This window comes from Podarcis pityusensis (assembly GCF_964106645.2).
Source record: "Podarcis pityusensis genome assembly, chromosome: 6".
Lineage (NCBI taxonomy): Eukaryota > Metazoa > Chordata > Lepidosauria > Squamata > Lacertidae > Podarcis > Podarcis pityusensis.
In genome coordinates this window covers 18,331,094-18,351,981 of record NC_138030.1, presented here as the reverse complement: position 1 = coordinate 18,351,981, position 20,888 = coordinate 18,331,094, and the positions used below count along the sequence as shown (strand labels likewise).

Below are 20,888 nucleotides of genomic sequence, written 5' to 3'. Positions count from 1 at the left end.
CCCAGGCCACAACGCACACGTAGGCCGCCGGCATACCTTGAGGACTATGAATGCGACCTCCCGGGCAGGACTGGAACTTAGAGGGGAGGGGTGTTATGTACTGAGTTGAATAGGATCCAAACTGTAGCAGTCTGATTGGTCCTAGAACAATAGGATCCAAAAGGCAGCAGTCTGATTGGTCCTAGAACAATAGGATTCAGAATGCAGCAGTCTGATTGGTCCTAGAACAATGCAGCAGTATGATTGGTTGGCAGGAACCACCCAATCCTGCTCCAGATAGAAGTGAATCCACAACCTGATTGGCTTACAGTAGAATTCCAGAATTAGCCAATCATGTGCAGCCCATTGTGTAAATAATGTATATAAAGCAGATACTGTGAGGGGACATTTATTCATTCCTCCTCACCACTATGAGCTGAATAAAGAGCATGAAATCACTTTGCGACTCTGAGTATATTTCAACCCCTAAACATTTTTAAGGGGAAAAAAAGCACTGTATATATTTATCCCTCAGAAGGTGGCTAGGTGTCCTTCCACCCTCAGGCGAAAAAAAAAACCCAAGGAAAGAGACGGCCGCTAAACGCGCATGCGCCGCCCCCCATCTCTCTCTGGAATCCAGCCCGGCAGGTATTGCCCTCCCGCGCGCGAACTGTGCGCACGCGCGTTCACGGGCCACGGCCGCTCCTGCCACGAGCAGGTGCTTTTCCTCTTCCTCTTCCTCCTGCCGGAGCGGCAGGTTGCGCACGCGCGCTGGAGGTGCAGGTGCGCCGGGGCTTTCCCTCCTCCTGGCTTCCCCCACCTCCTTCCCGCGCGCTCGTGCGCATGCGTCGTCTTTCGTGCCTCGCTCTTTTTCTCTCGCTCCGCTCCCCTCGCCGCCTCCTCCTCCTCCTCCCTTCCGCGGAGCTGCAGGTGCCAGGAGGAGGCTGCTGGGCGGCGGCGGCGGCCCCTCCCCCTCTCCTTCCTCCTCCCCCTCCCTTCCCCTCCCCTCGGCTTCGCGAGGTCGGTCTGGCGGCGGCCGTTCCTCCTCAGACGGGAGGCGGCAGGTTGAGGCTGAGAGGGGCGGCGGCGGTCGTGGTGGTGGTGGTGGTGCTCCGGGCTTCCCTCAGACTCGCTCCCTTCGCGCCGCCGAGCGGACCAGCGTCTGGCTGACGGGCTGGCTGACAGACTCGCCCGCGGCATGAACCGGGGCCAACGCGGAGGCGGCGGAGCGGGGAGCCGCGGCGGCCTCGGCACCATGGAAGTGAAGAGCAAGGTGGGTGGCGTCCCCACACCGGCCCCCGCCTCGGCTTTGGGGAGGGGTACTCGGGTTTGTGACGTCTCGCTGAGGTGGGTGGGTGGGTGCGGGTGCTCTTTCGGGGTCTCTGTGGGTGTTTTTGTTTTTTGGGGGGGAGTGGTTACCAAGGAAGCGGGTGGCCGCGTTTAATTCCGCAGCCCAGAACCTCAGCGCGCAACAGTGTTTCTGAGCACGTACAAAGGGCATTCTCTTCAGGGCTCACCAATCCCCGGCCCACAGTCCGTACCAGGCACCTGAAACCGGGTGTGGGAAGGTGCTCTCGTCCTGGGTAGTGGCCGCAGCTAGCAGGCAGTCTTAACCCCCACAGTTGCTTTTTTTCTTTTAAGATTGTATGTGGGGGAAAGGCACGGTGGTCATGCTGAGAAGGAAACGATGTACTGTACATATTCTGCTGCCTCGCTTGCAGTGATGGCGGGAGAGAGCGTCAGCACGATTTATTATTATTATTTTGGCGGGGGAACAGCTAAGTGCTTCATCTTTCATCTCTGGCCCCAATAGTGTGCCAGGTGACATTTATTTGGGGTGACTAAAGTCAAGGTAGTAATTTCGCTCTTGGAATAATGTGTAATTAGGGCGAGTTGTTACCAAAAATGCGCTTGAGGAGCCACTTGCAGATGACTTATTTTCCAAGAGTAACCTATTAAGAATGCGGCTGTGCTTACCTTTGAAGAGCCCTTTCAAAACACTAGCTTTTCCCCCCTTCCCCCACCCCATCTGGGATAGCTCAGTGTGAGACTTAATCTTAGGGTTGTGGGATTGAGCCCCAGGTTGGGCAAAAGGCTCCTGCATGGCAGGGGGTTGGACTAGATGACCCTTGGGATTCCTTCCAACTCTACAATTCATTGATATTTTCAGGGTGTGAGGATGTGTATAGTGGTAGGTAGTTCTAATCTGAGAGTGATTACAGAATCAGGGGGTGATTAGGGGTGAATCCATGATTAGCATGAATGAATAATAGGGTGTGATTTTGTGTAGGCATTACTGGTTTGTCTTGGCTTTGCCAGTCACCACCACCCCTCAAAGTCTCAGCACTTTTATTCCTTTTTCTCCTTGTGTTGATGACACTTCCTTTTACCCAAACACAAGGATCCCATATGGCCTGGGCATTTGTGCTTCTGCCAGTGCTTGATGAATGTGCTTGTTAAACCATTGAGAGAGTATTGCTCTGTGTTTTAATGTGGTCTGAAAAAGTGGTCTTGGGATTGGTTTCTATGAAGTATTATGGGGACTGCTAAGTATCCATTCTCGGACATAGTTTGAGTGTCATGACCATAAAAGTTCTACAATGTGCAACACAATTGTTAGTTATACACTATTCTGTTTGCATAGAAAAAAATGTTTTTCTCCAATATCTAGAATCTCTTAATGACTGTGTAAACAGTTGTTTTTTTGTGTTGTGCATTTCTAACCTGATTGCAAGTCAGAATGGCATTTTTAAAGCACTTGCTGCCAATCTCTTCTGGAGAAGGGGGTACAGAGAATGCCATTTTGAGCAAATGAAACAGCCTTTTGTTTCCTGCAGCCCCTGAATTGTTCAGCCATGTTAGTTCAGCTGTAACTTTGGCACTGATCACCAGGGTAGCATGAGGACTTCACAAATTGTGCACACCTTCCTGGTACAAACAGAGTAGCTATTTGGATTTAAAAGGAAGCTAAAGAGACCCACAAATTTTACTGGGGATAATTTTGGGGCATCATAGGCTGTTTTAGGCCTTTGCAATGTTCAGAGTGCCTGCAATTTAGCTGGTTGTGTTCATACAAAATACTTACCCTGGAGTGTTTTCAGAACCTCCTTATGTTAGTGAACACACCCTGGTATACTTTGTTGAAGATTAAAGTGTTCTTTCATTATTTGTATGGTCATGCCACAAATTAAACTGGTGAGCCATCCCAACACCACAGCCTCTGAGTAACAGGATATGTCTTACTATAGACTGTGGCTGTAATGAAGCGTTTTATCACTCATTTCGTGTTTATTCCTAATTACAAGTGAACATCCATGTACTACTTTGGTCTCGCGGCTATTTCCACATATACTTATGTGGAAAACAGTACTTCTGATGGCTAGTTTGCTCCTGGTGGCATCCATCTGTCTCAGGAGACAATGAAGGAGTATTTCTTTGGGGGTGCAAATTGCTATGCTTTATATTTAAAATTACATTTTAATGAGGGGGAAAATTATATGTTTGAAGAGGAGAGCTTCTTTCTTTCTTATGCAAAGTGAGACTTTAAAACATATTACTCATAATGGAGTTTTTTTAGATTTAATGTGAAATAAACACTGTATTATTCTTGCTCTTTCCCCTTGTTTGTTTGTTTGTTTACCAAGATCTCTACTTGGCATTCCTGTCTATTTACTAAAGCACGAAGTCCATCCCCACCCCAGCTTGTTCCTAAGTTGACCTATGGGGTAATTTAGTATTCATCATCACAAGCCACCTAGAAAAATTCTATACCAGGTAGCTAAGATCACACCCTTGAATTCCACGTGGACATAAAATACCTACCATTCCACATTCTGTACTCAGTCACTTGTGTAAATGAGAGCTGTCTTTCACTTATATATAATGAGAAGCCCCACTCTTTTCAGTCACTTTGATTGTGAACACAACTGGGTAATTAAGCAGTGTTAAGGGGTAACTAATCTGTTGAGGGCCCTAAAATCTATATCCTCATACAATCTGTAGTGAAGCGTGGTGCAATTAGACAGGGAAAATTCCTTACCGAAATAGAGAGTAAAATTTTGGGAAGTGTAATCCTACAGTTCACTGGCAGCATATGATGCTGGTTTGGGGAAATCCACTGGCAGAGCAGCTACCACATCTCTTTATCATCGTTCCTCCCCTTTTAGTCAGTGGAGGGAATTAGCTATGTGTAAAGACCCACCTTTGTAATAGAAATGAAGGATCTTTGGACTTTGCATCTCACTGCCTTCCTCCAACATGCCCCAGTTCCCCTCACTCCACCAGCAGAAGATCTGTTGGGGAGGATGTAGTTGGCTAGTGTGCTATGGGACTTCCAGAGGCATAACCAGTGTCCTTACAGACACTCCTCAGCTGGCTTCTGGCTGGATTGTAAGGCTTGTTCCCTTAAATAACTTTGAATATTTAAAATGATTTTTAAAATAGCTTTTTAAAATCACTTAAGCACCATGGGATTAATCCCTCACATCTGCTGTACATGCACTTACACATTACATACATACACACACTTAACAATTACATAGGTCAGGATCTTGAATTGCCTTTGGCAAGTTTAAGCATAGTGCTGAAGGTAAAACTAGTTTTACAGTATCTGGAAAGGCCCTAACCCATCTTCTCAAGTTGTTATGTTTCTCATGTTAAAGTAAAAATGTTATTTCTTTCTCTGGGCAATTAGAATTGTACTTTCTCCCTCAATATTTTACTGGCTTCAGTTAGTTCTTTTGTTGGATCTGGGTTGTGTGTAGTTAATTTTTTGGTACTACATGTCAATCTTTTGGAGAATTACAGTAATATTGTATTGTAACAGAGTGTAGGTTTCCTTAAATTTTAAAGTTGCGAGGAAGTAGAATGCAAATAGAAAAGACAATATTACCTGGCACCATAAATCTATTACCTTTGTAAGGGAAGTGTTTTTTTTTTAATTACTTCATGTGGCACAGGTGTAATAAAACAAAATGACTCATCTGTTCTGCCTTGCTGCCAGCTATTATAGGCTTTATAGAATATACAGAGAACAAAACTATTTGATTACCGTAATTCCTTAAATTTAAATGTCTCTAGGCCAAGGTGCAGTGTTTGTGCCTTATTTTTAAATTATCTCCATCTGGTGTGTGGACAACATTTGGATGACTATAGTGCTAGAGAGCAAGGGGCAATGTGTTTTTGCTTGTAGTGGCCAAAATAGTCCCAATTAAGCAGCAATATATTGCTTTTAGAAGATCTAAATGAAGGCAAAATGGAATATAAACAAGTACTGTAGTTGGTAGGTACATGTTCAATGCCAGTAGCTTCATGAGACTTATTTTATGTTTCTTTGTCCATTTCCTCAATAAGCTATAGTTATTTTCCAAAATGGATTGTACAAGTTCAGTCTTAAATTCGTACTACTGTTTTAGCAATTTGAAATCTTCACTTATCCTAGGGTTTGTATACCAACAAAGTTTCAATTTGAATCACTCCTAATTTCTACCAAGTATTTGTGTTCTTTAAAAAGTGTATCATTTTAAATTGCCCCCTTAAGCAAATATTCATACTTGATTCCTGAGCTCCCAAGTTGCTACTTTTTGTTGTGGTGGTGGTTATTTAACTACCGTGCACTTGCTACAAAGAAGGCTCTAAGTGACTTTTGAAAAGGTTGAGTTGGAAAGTGTAATACAAAACCCAAGAAATTATACATTTGAATAAAACCAGTTCAGCAATCCATAAACCCAGCAGCAATAACAAAAACTTAAACAGACCCAGCAGGGGAACAGGGGGGAACCCAGCTGAAAACATACAAACAAAATTCAAGTAAGCAATTGGCTGGCTTGTCATAAAATGCCTGGGAGAAGAGAAGTTTTAACCTGGCACCTAGAATATGCTAATGACAGCATCCAGAGTGTTCAGCAGAGTCTGATTTGATTTAATATTTGTATTCCACTTTTCCAACAACAAATGTTGAGCTTAAAGTGGCTCATAATAATTGCAATACAGTAGCCTCCCTCTGAACCTCACTCAGGAGGAGCATCTGTGGGAGGGCCTCAGGTGACAACTGAAAGGGCCAGGTAGCTTCATAGCATGAGAGGAACAACAAAAGATAATGGTAATATGAGTTGCATTAGGTTCTATGATGATGCCAATCTGTGTTTAAGCTTAAAAGAGTTGAGAAAGAGATATCGGAACTTAAGCATGCTGATGTAAGAATTTTAATATCTGTCAGCTTACTTTAACAAGCAGCAATGATTGAAAAATTCTGTTGAGCACAGGTCAGCCCTTTTAGCTTTGTTAGGATAGTTTTAATCCCATGTCTGCTTGAATGTCAACTTTTAAAAATTCCCTAGCATGATTTATAGGTGTATGCCATTCTTGTTGGTTTAAACATTGCTAATTTCTATCATCCGTTTATCTTTTTGTGGTTAAGTTTTGCTTTCTTTGGCTATTTTGATTTTAAAGACTGACTGATACTACTGCCTTGGCTTACTTTTAAACTTGGGTGGACATGGTTTATAGAATTGAACCCAGTTTTTCAGACTATTTTCAGCTACTGCTTTTGCACAGGCAGAGTGAGGTGTGTGGAAAAGTTGATACATCTTACTGTGCTCACAACTGAAATAGGTAGCCAACAGTGTTACTAATAAGTAGCTGTCTTATATTTATAATCATCTCTTCCCCTATAAGTGGTTAGGTTCACAGTTAAATTAATGGAATAGATTGAATGCTTGTTTGTTTGCCGAATTACTTTGCAATGGTACCTCGGTTCTCAAATGAAATTCATTCCGGAAGCCCGTTCAGCTTCTGAAATGTTCAAAAACTGAGGCACGGCTTCCCATTGGTTGCAATAGTTTTTTGCCCTCAGCAGAAGCCACGTCGCACATTTGGGTTCTGAAAAACGTTCAAAAATGGAAGCATTTACCTCTGGGTTTTCACCGTTCGAGAATCAAAACATAGAACAACAGAGGTGTTCAGGAACCGAGGTTCCACTTCATTAGAATGTGTGCATCAAACAGAAGGTCTGCTTTCTCACTACATGTGTTGCACTTTGTTGAATAATTTGCATAATCTTTAGAGCTAGGAAACTTCTAGAAGGACGAAGGCTATCATTTTGGCATTCCTTTCAGTTAGCATGGATTTTAAGGCATGTGGTGAGTAAGCAATACTGCAGTGGAACATTTTGCTGTAGAACTGAGTATGAAAATTGCAGCTGCAATGGGACTAGGAATGGCCTAGGGGTGATTGTGCCTTGTGAATTTGTGTGTTTTAATTGGAGGAATGTTTGTAATGGTGAGAATGGCAGGTAGTTTGACATTTAATAGAGTTTGGACAAACAGGCAATTATTGCATGGGGTGGGGGAGCTTCAGTAGTGGATTGCTGGGACCTTCAGAAGAGTAGGCAGGTGGTGATACCAGTGAAAGGGTTTTGGCAGGCAGTGAACAGTGGCTAGTGGAAAGAGCAATTAAACGGTATGGATAATTCTAATATAGGGCAAGTGGATACTTGGGTCCTCAGTGGAGCACCAGTCCAGACAAGTGGGGTGAAGTTGGCGCGTCATGTTGTCCATAGAGATTTAGACCTTCTCTCCAATAGGCTCATCAACTCTGTGGCTTGGTTTTAGGGTTTGTACCTTGTGTTGGTCCAAAGATGTACTCCATACTCTTCTGCTCATCATCCACCCTAATTGAGAAGGTAGAGGTCACCTCAGAGTTGGGGTTCAGAAATTGTAGCTGGTGAAGGATGCAGAGGCCAAGGTGCTGGATGGCACTACTGGCTGTGGACAGAAATGCGCTGGTTGCTAGTATGCTTCAGAGCCCAATCCAAGGTACTTACATTGACATAGAAACCCCTAGACAACTTACGCTCCAAATATCTGAAGGGGAGTCTCCTCTGATATATAAGCCTATCCAAGTATTAGGATCTGTAAGGGAGGCCATGCTGGTAGTTCTACCATCATATAAAGTTGGTCGGGCAGCAGTGCATAAGGGCCATTTTGTGGTGGCCCTCAGATCATGGAATTCTTGAGGTGTGTCTGGCCTTGTCACGCTATACACTTGATGTTGGGTTGCTGTATACACTTGATGTTGGATTAAAGTGCACCTTTCTGCACAGGCCTTTGTGGGTGGAAGACATTACACAATTGAGCTGAGAACGCATGGTGAAGGGCAAGCAAGTAATGCCAAATAACATATAAAGAGATAGGTGCTGGAGTGTAAAATTGCCTGAATGAAAGCCACACCTTGTAACCTGGAAGTTCTGCCCACTAATCCTATACATATTGGGACATGCGGTGGTTACTTAGTGATGAAAGACAATATTCTGCACCTACTCAGATACTGTTAGTTATGTCACATGATTAAGAGTTGAGCTCTAGCACTGAAAACAAGTTTCTGAGCAAAGCTCTTCACAAATTCTGTCAGAAGCCTGGGTAACCTTGCAGGCAGGGAGGTGGGTGTCTGACAGGAGTTGACTAGGAGGAATGGACTCTGTTAATTTGATGGGTGTCATGCGCTCCGAACATTGTCAGAGATGCATTATGTCTGCAAGTACTAAGCCATGGTTGCAGTTGTGGGCAATACTTGGATTTATTTTATTTTTTGTTTTCATAATGAAAACAATTTTACAAATAAAACAACAAGCAATTCTCATAAGTAACATACCGTATTTTTCAGTGTATAAGACTAGGTTTTTTTTTTACCCAAAAATGAGGTTTAAAATTGGGGCTTGTCTTACACACGGGTAGTGCTGAGGGATGTTTCCTTAATTTGGAGCCCCCCAAAATAGGAGGCATCATATACATGGGGGCATCTTATACACTGAAAAATATGGTAATTATCTGTCTTCAAGTTATATAGCTTGTGTATGGACCAGTTACTTAGATCTGTTTTTAATAGCTGTCCTTTTGGAATGAATGTTTGCACTTGGTGAACGGGGGATTGTTTTCATGAAATGATATGAAAGTTGTGTTGGGTGACTTATGGGTTTCTTGTGTTAACACTTGTATTTCCCATGGGATGATTATTAGCTTTCCATGGAAAGAGGAATCCATGCACTTTGCAGCACTTGGCTGTCACTGGCAGTGCCTTAAGTATATGCTTCTGTGCATGTTCCCCACACAACTCATTTGATGGCTTCTGGAGAAGAGGCAACAGCACATTCTCTTGGATTTCCTCCATAATACAGTGAGGCAGAAAACTGCTTTGATTCATGTTAGAATTTGTATTTGAAGTGGAACTCCATTGGTTAGATTTAGATTGTAGCATTCATCCATTGGATCTCCCTTTCACAAGAACCCTTTAGCTTTCTAAGAGCTGGTAACTTGTGAAAATTCATCCAAATAACTTCTTAGATGAATGGGAACTTTAACTTTATTCTCCTCAATTCTAGTTCAACACTGTTCATGACACCACATTACAACTTGGTGTTAAATTTAAGTAGACTTTGTGTATATGTGAACATTTCCTATTACTGTATCAACTTCATTGTTGTTTGTTTGTTTTTGTAGTTTGGTGCAGAATTCCGGCGCTTTTCTTTGGAAAGGTCCAAGCCTGGGAAATTTGAGGAATTCTATGGATTACTGCAGCATGTTCACAAAATACCCAACATTGATGTCTTAGTTGGATATATAGACATTCATGGAGATCTCTTGCCTATCAACAATGATGACAATTATCATAAAGCAGTTTCTACAGCTAATCCTTTGCTTAGAATTTTTATTCAAAGAAAAGGTAAGCATATATTTCATCATACATCCTTCAATGAGCTAAATTTCTTTGTGTCTTTTTCCTGATCATTGCTCAAACTGCATTGCTCTCTACTGGCTTGGAAGAAAATGCATCATTATATGTATTCACTCTGATGCATTGTTTGATACCTGTTGATTTATTGAGAAAGAATATTGCACAGTTGTGCAGTGTATGGTGGGATTTCATCCTGCTGCATTTCCTTTGCTATGCATAGAGAGAAGTTGGGGGAGGGGAGCATAGAACCATTTAGAGAGGCAGCCATATTCATCTAATAGTTAATTTTTTTTGAAATTCAACCTTGATTAATACCCAAGATCATGCCTTTTAACCTTGCTACAAATCTTGCCTTCCCTACTGAAAACTTTGTTGCCTAGCTTATCATGAAGAGATATAGAATCTGTTGGTACTGAAAGAGAGATTCTTTAATAAAATCACAAGCACCACTTACCCCCAAAAGCACATCATTGATAGATAAGCAAAGAAAAAATGTAGCTTTACTCTGAACTCCTTACAAATTATATATTAGGTTTTTCTCACGTTGATGAAAAACAAACAAAATATTCAGCAGTTTTTATGTATAATAAGGGCTCTAAGTCACTGTATTGTACCCTGGAATCTGAATAGCTTGGGAACACCCAGGCAGTGTGATTCCTGGAGTTTCCAGTAAAAAACAAAGGCTCTATTCTGGTTTGGAGAGAAGATGGGAAATGGTCACAGCCTCCCTAATACTGACGCAAGTCATATTTGCTGTAAGTAGAAGAGCAAATAGTTATATATTACTGTTTAAATAGAATGCCTTAAAATATGTAAAATGGCACATTCCAGCTACCTTTTTCTAATCCCTTATATTTTGTAATATTCATCAAAAAGATAGAAGCTGAATCTGGAATAGAAGTAGATGGACTGGTGAGGTCATATTCAGCAGTTCTGCTTAATCTCTTTCAGTAGCCATATGACTAGAGCAGATAAGCTACTTTGTTGGGCTGGGATTATTACTTAACATTTTAGCACCATATGTGTGTGTTTATATGAGTTATTCACTTAACTCACTTTATATGAGTTATTCACTTATTTCTAAACTGCTTAATATTTTAAACATCTCCAAGTAGTGTACAGTTTGGAAAGCAATGTATCATTAAAATAGTAAAATGAAAGCTGAATAGTGGATAGACAGGTGTTCTGTGTCCCAAGTTGTCATCTTCGTGAAGTGGGAAGATGACTTGCTCTGGAGGGGTGGTATTCCCCAGGAGGGAGCAGGTCTGGAGGCTTGGGTGGCCATGGTGGCTAGGAGTGCCACCAAGCTCATATCACCCTGTTCCATACTTCAGTGGTTTTTAAAGCTCTAGAATCCTTCAAAAGATCTATTCAGAATTACAATTCTCATTTATTCAGCATACAATGCTAGCTTCTGTCAACAGTTCATTAGCAACTGTATGAATGCTGTTACCAGTGCTCCAGCCTTACATTCTACATTTGTAACTTAATATTTCCAGCTCTGGCTTGTTTGCTAGCTACACCCCTGTTTGGACAGAAACTACTTAGCTCATAATACTCCATGCTCTCATAACTTCCAGATTTGATTATTGCAATGCACTCTGTGGGGCTACCCTTGAAGATTACTCAGAAACTTGTTTGGTCCAAAATGCTGTGGCCAGATTACTGGTTGGAGTTCCATTTAGATCTTTCATAACCCCTGTTTTTAAACAGTTGCATTAGTTGCCAGTTCATTTTAACATCCAATTCATGGTGCTCATGTTAGTGTTTAAATCTGTAGGAACAGCTATTTCTTTTCTTTCTATGGTTCCAGAGAGAGTGAAGTCCTCACTTGACCTGGACAGGGCTTTCCAAAATGTTCATGTTGGCAACACACTTTTTAGACATGCATCATTTCGCGACACAGTAGTTTAGTTTTGCTAGCAAACCGGAGGTTAAACTAACCCCTTTCCAGCCCTGGGAGGAGCGTGGGGAGCATTTGCGTGACACACCTACACATTGCAGCCGACACACTAACATGTGGCGACACACAGTTTGGAAGGCTCTGACTTAGGGTATATGCAATTAATATATTCCAGAATTTGATAACTGGCATACCGGTTCATACAGGCAACGACCCGATTTATGTGCGTCCAATTGACACTTGTATCACGGTGACCCAGAAGTGGCCGGAAAAGTGGGTGGAATGGGCTTATGTGCACTCCGCTGTCACGCACAATGACCCTGTGCAAATCGGGGTTTGCCTGTAATGACAAAAATATGGATATATTTCTCTAGTTTACAAGTGGCACAATCTTGTATGTAATTCATTGCCTCCTTTAACAGAGTTTAAAGTGAATCTGTATCCAGTTTTTTAAACTTGTAGATCAGAAAGCAATTCTGAAGTTTCAGTCTTAGGCTCTTTTTGTTCATGATTATGCTGTGTTCACTCACTATGTAGTAATTAACAATTGTATACATAATAATAATAAAATTCCTTCCAGTAGCTCCTTAGAATATCTGAAGAAGTGTGCATGAACACGAAAGCTCATACCAATAACAAACTTAGTTGGTCTCTAAGGTGCTACTGGAAGGATTTTGTTTGTTTCGACTACGGCAGACCAACACGGCTACCTACCTGTAATTGTATACATGTTCTTCTGTACAAGACATTAAAATAAAGATGGGGGTGGGGAGAGACTTGCCATAGGAATATACCTAATTTGGAATGCTATTCTGGAGAAAAATATGCCTATTACTATACATAGTAGAGTATTTTAGAAGGTAGATCGGGTGAGGAGGAAGAAATAATATTCAGAAGAGTAAAATTTCTGTCTTAAATACAATATAATCTTTCTATGTCTTATTTTTTTAATAAACAAATGCTGTAACTTGAGAATTTATTAGGAATAGACCTAGAAATGTGTTCATTGCAAAACCAGCTCTGAGGTTCTCAAACTCTGCATATACTAGTACTAGTTGCTTAGCTTTTGTGCATTGTAATCAGTTATGCCGAATTCTAAATTTAACAGTACACTTTAAACAAATGCAAATAGTATTTGTGTTTCAAAACATAAGCTAATAACAAGCACACGTTAAACAATAGTGTAAATGATTGTATACATAACCATTTTCATCAGCGGAGTTTCAAGGGCAGTCATTTTTTAAAAATAGGTGTGACAGTTTTCTAATTTGTGTACTACATGCTTTCAGAAGAGCTGAGTAACTGGCAACCAAGCATAGACAACTGCACAGTGCTTGATAAAGGCTCTTGTGTGGGTTAGGTTAGTATAAGTTTTACCTAATGTCTCATTCTTTGTGTTGAGTTGGCAACATGCCGATTTGGTTTCACACCAGTGAGCATGCTTATTAAAAGCAGTTCACCTTTGTACCTTATAGGCATTCACCTTATTTATGGCAACACTTTTTACTTCTGGTTTCTTGCCAAAAGTTTTTCACTGTTCTAAACTGATTGGTTGATGTCAGAACAATAGTGCCTTTGTGCTGAAGGATATTGCTTAAAAGAATTTATTCAAGGGTTGTTGAGAGGCTAAACAGTCATGCTGCCTGACTAAGTTTATAAAGATCAGACTTTATTATTTCCCATTTTTTGCATTTATTTATCTCAAAACTAGTGTTAGAATTGCCATGCCATAAACTCCTTATTGTATTCACCTATTCAAAACAAGTTATAGTTCTTTGCCTGACGTAGCAGTTACATTGCCTTTATTTAGAATGTGTCGTCATACATCAGTGGATCTATTCACATGTCACATTGGGTCATAGTTAGTCCAAGACAAACCATGTCTTACCCTGAATGAGCAGCATACTGGTACATGCTGCTCAAGTTGTCCCTGCCCCACTGCTACCTTTGCCAAGTAAGAAAGAAAAAACAAATCAGTATACCTGAAGGAACGTCTTCACCCCCATCATTCAGCCCGGACACTGAGGTCCAGCTCTGAGGGCCTTCTGGTGGTTCCCTCACTGCGAGAAATGAGGTTACAGGGAACCAGGCAGAGGGTCTTCTCGGTAGTGGCACCCGCCCTGTGGAACGCCCTACCATCAGATGTCAAGGAAATAAACAACTATCTGACTTTTAGTAGACATCTGAAGGCAACCCTGTTTATGGACGTTTTTAATATTCTGTTGGGAGCCGCCCAGAATTGCTGGGGAAACCCAGCCAGATGGGTGGGGGTATATTATTATTATTATTATTATTATTATTATTATTATTATTTATTAGCACTAAGCCAAGAACAACCCTTAGCTTCCACTCACTGTTTAGAAACAGACCATGAGTACTGGCTCACGTGCAGCACTAAAGCAACATTCTGATTTGCTTCTTCCTGGTTCAGTAAGGGGAGGAGTGGGATGAGCCTGATTTGAGCTATGTGCACATACCAAGACATTTTTTCATGGTAAGCCATAATTTCTTTCAAGCTATGACTCAGAATGACATGCGAACTATGCCAATGAGTTTCGAAAGGTAGACCTGGAAAAACAGGAAACATTTATTTGAAAGGAAGTACTGGTAATGCAGAAAGGAGTTGCTGATAAAAGGTTAAAACACAACCTGCTATAATAGTTTCCACAAGAGGTTGTGAGAACTTTATTTTGCACATTCTTCAACTGCTTATTTTCTGTAAGAGTAACTGTTGCTCAGCTAGTATATTTTCTTCATAAAAGGCTTTTTATGTCCAAGACTATCAAAGTGTTTATCAATAGACTTCCTTCAGCTATGTAGGTATTACATTGCTCCAATTCTGTTTAGAAACATGGAATATACACCCAGATAAGCTGCATGACGTAGGTATCTTGGTCTCTGTTTCCAGTGCTGCACAGCATTTTAAAAATTATTTCCTGACAAGGGCATTGTCCTTTCAAAATGAAGCACCACGTCTGCATCTTTTTGGGAATATGAAAATCTCACTGTATACATGAGTTGCTGTTCCTTAATTCTTAAACTAAAACCTGAATAAAAGAAGGTTTTAAAGCAGAAGCATCTTTGACTTTATTGAATTTAACATTTTAGTTACATTGCTATTGAAGGGAAAACTGCTACTCATAAAGACAAACAGTAAATGAACTTTCAACTTGGACTGAAGTTGAACACTGGGGAAATTGTGTTCATAACAGCCTATTTAACTTTAACCTGGGTTAAAAATTCTCTTACTGGTGCTATCTTGGAATAAGTGCATTTCATTCATTTCTTGGTTTCAGGTACATGCACTACTTATTCCTCAAGTAAATATTCTTTCAGCTCAACTATTCAGGGATGTACTTGGAGATTCTTTCTAATATAGGAGTTGATAGTATTTGCATAACTTCACATTTCCAGATTAATTTTATTTATTAATTTTATTCCCATACTTGTTTACATCTTAAGCCTTTCCTGGGTGTACCCTGATCCTCAGGAGTGGTTTGGGGGCATACAGGGTATTGGAGGGGGGCATGGACTTCCTTATGTTGAATACAACCCATTATGTTTTGTTAGTATAATTTGCTGACTTCTGTCTACCCAAATTCATTCTTGACTTTTTCTTTTCCAGCCCTCATAAGCTATTGCCCTCCCTCACACCTTTCTTCAGTGCAAGAAGATGGTTGCTAGGGATCTGATTTCTAATACATCTGAGATGCTGTCTAATGTCAATTAACATCAATTTGCATTGCTGGTTCTCAAGGAAAGCAGTGCCATTTCCTTACATACTGCCTAATTCTTAGGTGGTCAGTTCTAGGTGAAATGTTCAAGATACCCCAGCCCTTGTGCCCCCAACCCCCTTTCAGGTGGTAGTTGTACCTGGTGTGACAAAGCAATTCAGAAGGAGAAGGCAGACAGTTTTTTCAGAGGTGTAGGCATGCTGAAGCTTAGAACTTAAGTTACTGCAGAAGCAGATGGTTTTTTTGTTTTTACTATTCCCTTCCTTTTATAGCTTCCCTAACTAGGAACCTTCCAAAACTGTGGAAGATGGCATATTGTGGGTGGGGGGCTACAAGGGGAAAGAGGACTAAGTGAAAATCACATCATTGCACCAGCAGTATCCTCTGATGGATTGTAAGACAACTCAGGATTCAAGCCTATCTCTCTGCCCACCCTGCAAGCTTAAAGTTTAATCATAGAAACATATCTGGTTGTAGTCGTGTCCGACTCTTCGTGAACCCATGGACCAGAGCACGCCAGACACTTCTGTCTTCCACTGCCTCCTGCAGTTTGGTCAAACTCATGCTGGTAGCTTTGAGAACACTGTCCAACCATCTCGTCCTCTGTCGTCCCCTTCTCCTTGTGCCCTCCGTCTTTCCCAACACCAGGGTCTTTTCCAGGGAGTCTTCTTTTCTCATGAGGTGGCCAAAGTATTGGAGCCTCAGCTTCAGGATCTGTCCTTCCAGTGAGCACTCACGGCTGATTTCCTTAAGAATGGAGAGGTTTGATCTTCTTGCAGTCCATGGGACTCTCAAGAGTCTCCTCCAGCACCATAATTCAAAAACATCAATTCTTTGGCGATCAGCCTTCTTTATGGTCCAGCTCTCACTTCCATATATCACTACTGGGAAAACCATAGCTTTAACTATACGGACCTTTGTTGGCAAGGTGATGTGTCTGCTTTTTAAGATGCTGTCTAGGTTTGTCATTGTACTAACCTGATCTTTAAAAATAATGATGAGTACAGCACTTTTATATGTGAACCAACTGCTAATTATACTCACAAAACTAGTAAAATAAATAATAATAATAATAATAATAATAATATATTTATTCCCCAGCCACTCTGGGCAGCTCCCAACAGAATATTAAAAATGCGATAAAACATCAAACATTAAAAACTTCCCTAAACAGGGCTGCCTTCAGATGTTTTCTAAAAGTCAGATACAGTAGTTATTTCCTTGACTTCCCTCTGCCTGGTTCCGTATACAGTAATGTCACTTACCTCAGTGAGGGAACCGCTAGAAGGCCTCTCGGAGCTGGACCTCAGTGTCTGGGCTGGACGAGGGGGGTGGAGATGCTCCTTCAGGTATACTGGGCCGAGGCCGTTTAGGGCTTTAAAGGTCAGCACCAACACTTTGAATTGTGCTTGGAAATGTTAGTTTTCTGTTTCCCCCAAGCACTGGTAAAAACAAACAGGAAATAGGATAAGCATACCTCTAAGAAGAGATACTTTCTAGCAACAGATGTGTTGTGCTGTTGGCAATGCTTTTGTGTGATGGTGGCTGTGAGAGTCATACTAGTCCATTTGTAGTATCAGTTACCCAGGAATCTGCCCAGTTCCCATATTGGGTGACATGTCGTGGCACATGAGATTTCTCAGTTCTCTCCTCCCCCCTCCCACCTCACGTGCGCCCAATCTCCTCCAGAGGGTCTCCCAACTCTCTTTTTCCAGGACACGTCCTCTTTTTCATGGGGAGAGTCGTCATAGCAATCCACAGTTAAAATTAAAAGTCAGCAAATGTGTCCTCCTTTTTGCTCTTCAAACTATGGCAACCCTAGAATACCCTTCCTGTCTAGCATTTGGATCCTGAGTCTTTGAATGTGTTAGTACTTGATAGTGTATTTGATTTCACACATGGCCTAGAACTAGGACTAGGTACTGCTACTAATTATACAATTGAATGCATAACACATACCTTTTAAATATTAAAATCCCTAGCACACGCAAGCTGGAAAGTTATTCAACACTAGTACCTAATCCACCATTCCATTGTCTGTGTTCCCCTTAATGTAACATCTAGCTATATAATGGTCTTCACTTAGAATTGCCATAAGATCTGTGCATAATTGCAGTTTAAAATAAACTTCAGGTTGCAGTACTATACACTTACCTGGGAGTAAGTCCCATCAAACTCGAAGAGAAGCGCTTCTGAATTCACTTGTGTAGAATTGCATTGTTAGTGTATCAGATATAATTAGCATTGGTATCTTGTGCTAAAGCCATAAGAAACATTTTTTTCCGTAACAGTAGTTTTCAAAAAGGCCAGTAATAGCAGACAAGGTTGCATGAAGAACTGTTTTCCTGCCACTGCTGGGCTTCCCCTGCAATCTGTAGCCACAAAGTAGGGTGTGTTCTGAGTATATGCAGAAAAGCAGGTGAGACCCATTGAGTCATATAAATGCCCCTCATGAACTGAGTGTGCAACTTTAAAGCATGATCCAAAATACAACTTTCTAAGAGTTGAAACTGATGGGATTCATATTGATGTCCTGTGGCATATGGGAAAGGACCTTGATTAATTTTGGGAGCAAATATATAATCAAATCATTGGATGAAGTATTCAGTTGAGGTTGTATTCAGCTAAGATTTACTTTGAGTAGACATTTTGAAATTAATGAAGCTAACTTGGTCGTGTTCATTAATTTCACTAGGCCTACTCTGAGTAAAACTTGATTTAATATTACCCTTGGTCCTTAGGGACTGTATGCTAAGCAGATGTGGTACTACTACCGGAAATACGAAGAAACGACTTATAATCATCTCAGTTATAATCAACTCTAATACTTTATTACAGGCATCCCCAAACCCGGCCCTCCAGCTGTTTTGGGACTACAACTCCCATCACCCCTAGCTAACAGGACCAGTGGTCAGGGATGATGGGAATTGTAGTCCCAAAACAGCTGAAGGACCGAGTTTGGGGGTGTCTGCTTTATTATAATTAATTTTCTTAATTAAAAATCAGTATCTAAATTCAATTAAGCAGTGGATTAAGGCTTATCTGTCTCTCCTTAAAGCACCTTTTGCTATAATAACTGAATGAAATCCATGGAAAAACATTCTTCAGCTTGAGTTGCAAGGTGTTGGTAGGACTAGTTTGCTGTTAAACCACTTGTTAGAAGTGTCTTCCAATGTTTAAATACGTTACTTATTTAGTCTGTTGCCAGCCATTTTACCTACTCTTGATGAGGGGCAAGGAAGGGAGCTTGTGGAATGGTATTTGTTTTCAGGAGATTAAAACCAGGTCATTTGGCTACGATCCCAATATTTGGCAGCACTAGGTCCACTGGCTGTTTGCCTTTCCTCATTCTTTTTATTCTAATATTCTGAAACTCAAGAAGAAGAAAAATGTAACCTAGAATTACACATTGACTAAAGAATTGCAAGTACATACCTTATAAGTCATTGACAGTTCTTTGGAAAGCTCTGAGTTTTGCTCTTCTAGTGCTAACTTCTTTGCTAAAAGTCCTAGAGCTAAGGATGTTCCGGTTGAGAACCATGTGTCACATTTAGTGGGCTATATAAAATAAAGCGCAATACAGACATGTGCAGCTACCTTGTTCCTTGAATCCCTTTTTTCTTGGACTAGGCCAGCCTGTGTAAGTTCCATTTAGCAGATCAGGAGCAAAACATTACAGAATGCTGAGAACTATTTATTTAGGCGCTCTTTAATGGCTAGTGCCATATATGCTGACTGGGCTTATTTTGTACTCCAAAAATTAACATGTACTCCCCCCCTTTTCTCTTCCCATTTGTACAGAAGATGCAGACTACAGTGCCTTTGGGATGGATACCATAACAAGGAAGAAAAATGTCTTGACAAACGTGTTGCGTCCAGATAACCATAGAAAAAAGCCTCACATTGTCATTAGCATGCCGCAAGACTTCAGACCAGTATCTTCTATTATAGATGTAGACATACTTCCAGAAACCCATCGCAGAGTGCGGCTTTATAAATATGGAACGGACAAGCCTCTAGGATTTTATATACGGGATGGCTCTAGTGTCAGAGTAACGCCTCATGGGTTAGAGAAAGTACCAGGAATTTTCATATCTAGGCTTGTTCCTGGTGGACTAGCTCAAAGCACAGGCTTATTAGCTGTAAATGATGAAGTTCTGGAAGTAAACGGTATAGAAGTTTCAGGTAAAAGCCTTGATCAGGTTACAGATATGATGATTGCTAACAGCCGAAACTTAATAATTACTGTGAGACCAGCGAATCAGAGAAACAATGTTGTTAGGAATAGCCGGACTTCTGGTAGCTCAGGACAGTCTACAGATACCAGCCTTCCAAGTTACACTCCACATACTGTGCCCATATACCACCCTGAAGAAGAGGAAGACAGTGATGAAGATGATATTATTATTGAAGATAATGGTGAGCCACAACAAATTCCAAAAGCAGCTCCTTCCAGTGACAGCATTGAGTCACTGACACAAACTGAAACCAATCATGAATCTGTGCAGAATGGTTTAATTTCTTCCAGAGAAGTAAACTTGTATTGTTCAACTGGCAGCATTAACATGGAGTATGAAATCCAGGACTCAGACCCAAAGACTTTAGAAGAAGATGGGACAATCATAACATTGTGAAACTACAACAGCTTATTTGTTAAAAAGGCCATAAGAATTTTTTTACTTGGCTGTATTCATGCAGGACGTACCTCTCAACTACCATACTCCAATGACTTTTGATATCTGCATAACGGATTAGAGCACTCTGCTATGATTCACAGGAACTGCTCCATTTTGATACCCAGCTGAGAAGCAAGTGTTTTTGGAACACATACTGAGTGGTTTTGTGGTTCAAGGCAGGACAGCATTTCCATGACCTAAAATTGTGCAGGTCTATTTTTCAGAATGTCAGTGTCTAGAAGGAGCCCCACCGTTTAGTTTATTGTCCTGTGATCTGGTTCCATGTATTGTTCATGGAACATGTTTTAATTGTGGATTTGAGTATTGTCATATGAGAACCAGCCTGAACCATTTTTCAACACGAGAATGTTAATAAAATAACCAAACATAAACTTCAACAATTTTTGGCCTTCTTACTCCATACTCCAGACATGTGAAATTTAAATAATCTGGAATGTTAATTATCGGTACAATCCTATTCATATTTACTCAGAAGTAAGCTCCATTGAGTTGAACTCTGCTTACTACAGGCAAGTCGGTATTGGATTGCATTCAATGAGTTGATTGACTTCAGTTGTTCTAAAATTTCTTGAAGCAGTTCACAAAATCAGAAGGGAGAGAACTGTCCATTGGATTTATTGATTTGATAGTTGTGAAGTGTAACTTTTTTTAAAAAAAACTTTTAAACTGTTTTGTGATCTACTACTGGTGTTGGAGGGATAAATCACTGCTATTTTGTATGGATTGGATAGCTCACTAAAAAACAAGAAGTTATTTGTCTGATCATATCATATATAGATGTGTACATTTACCCTTTTTATGAGAAAAACTGTGATCTTGAAATATTATGATGCAATCAAGCTCCAC

The 20,888-nt window shown here is 40.9% G+C and overlaps 1 protein-coding gene across 2 annotated transcripts; it reads left to right on the top strand.

Moving 5' to 3' along the window:
• The first annotated feature begins 603 nt into the window (after window positions 1-603).
• On the top strand, window positions 604-20,422 carry PARD6B (par-6 family cell polarity regulator beta). 2 transcript variants are annotated; one of them, XM_081011467.1, is made up of 3 exons: window positions 604-1,252; window positions 9,474-9,696; window positions 19,147-20,422. In XM_081011467.1, exons 1-3 carry the CDS (start codon window positions 1,178-1,180, stop codon window positions 19,977-19,979), a joined length of 1,131 nt encoding a protein of 376 aa, XP_080867593.1. In that variant the 5' UTR covers window positions 604-1,177; the 3' UTR covers window positions 19,980-20,422. The 2 variants fall into 2 exon arrangements, with proteins under 2 accessions (XP_080867593.1, XP_080867594.1); XM_081011468.1 differs by lacking the exon at window positions 604-1,252 and adding an exon at window positions 6,461-6,544.
• The last annotated feature ends 466 nt before the right edge of the window (window positions 20,423-20,888 follow it).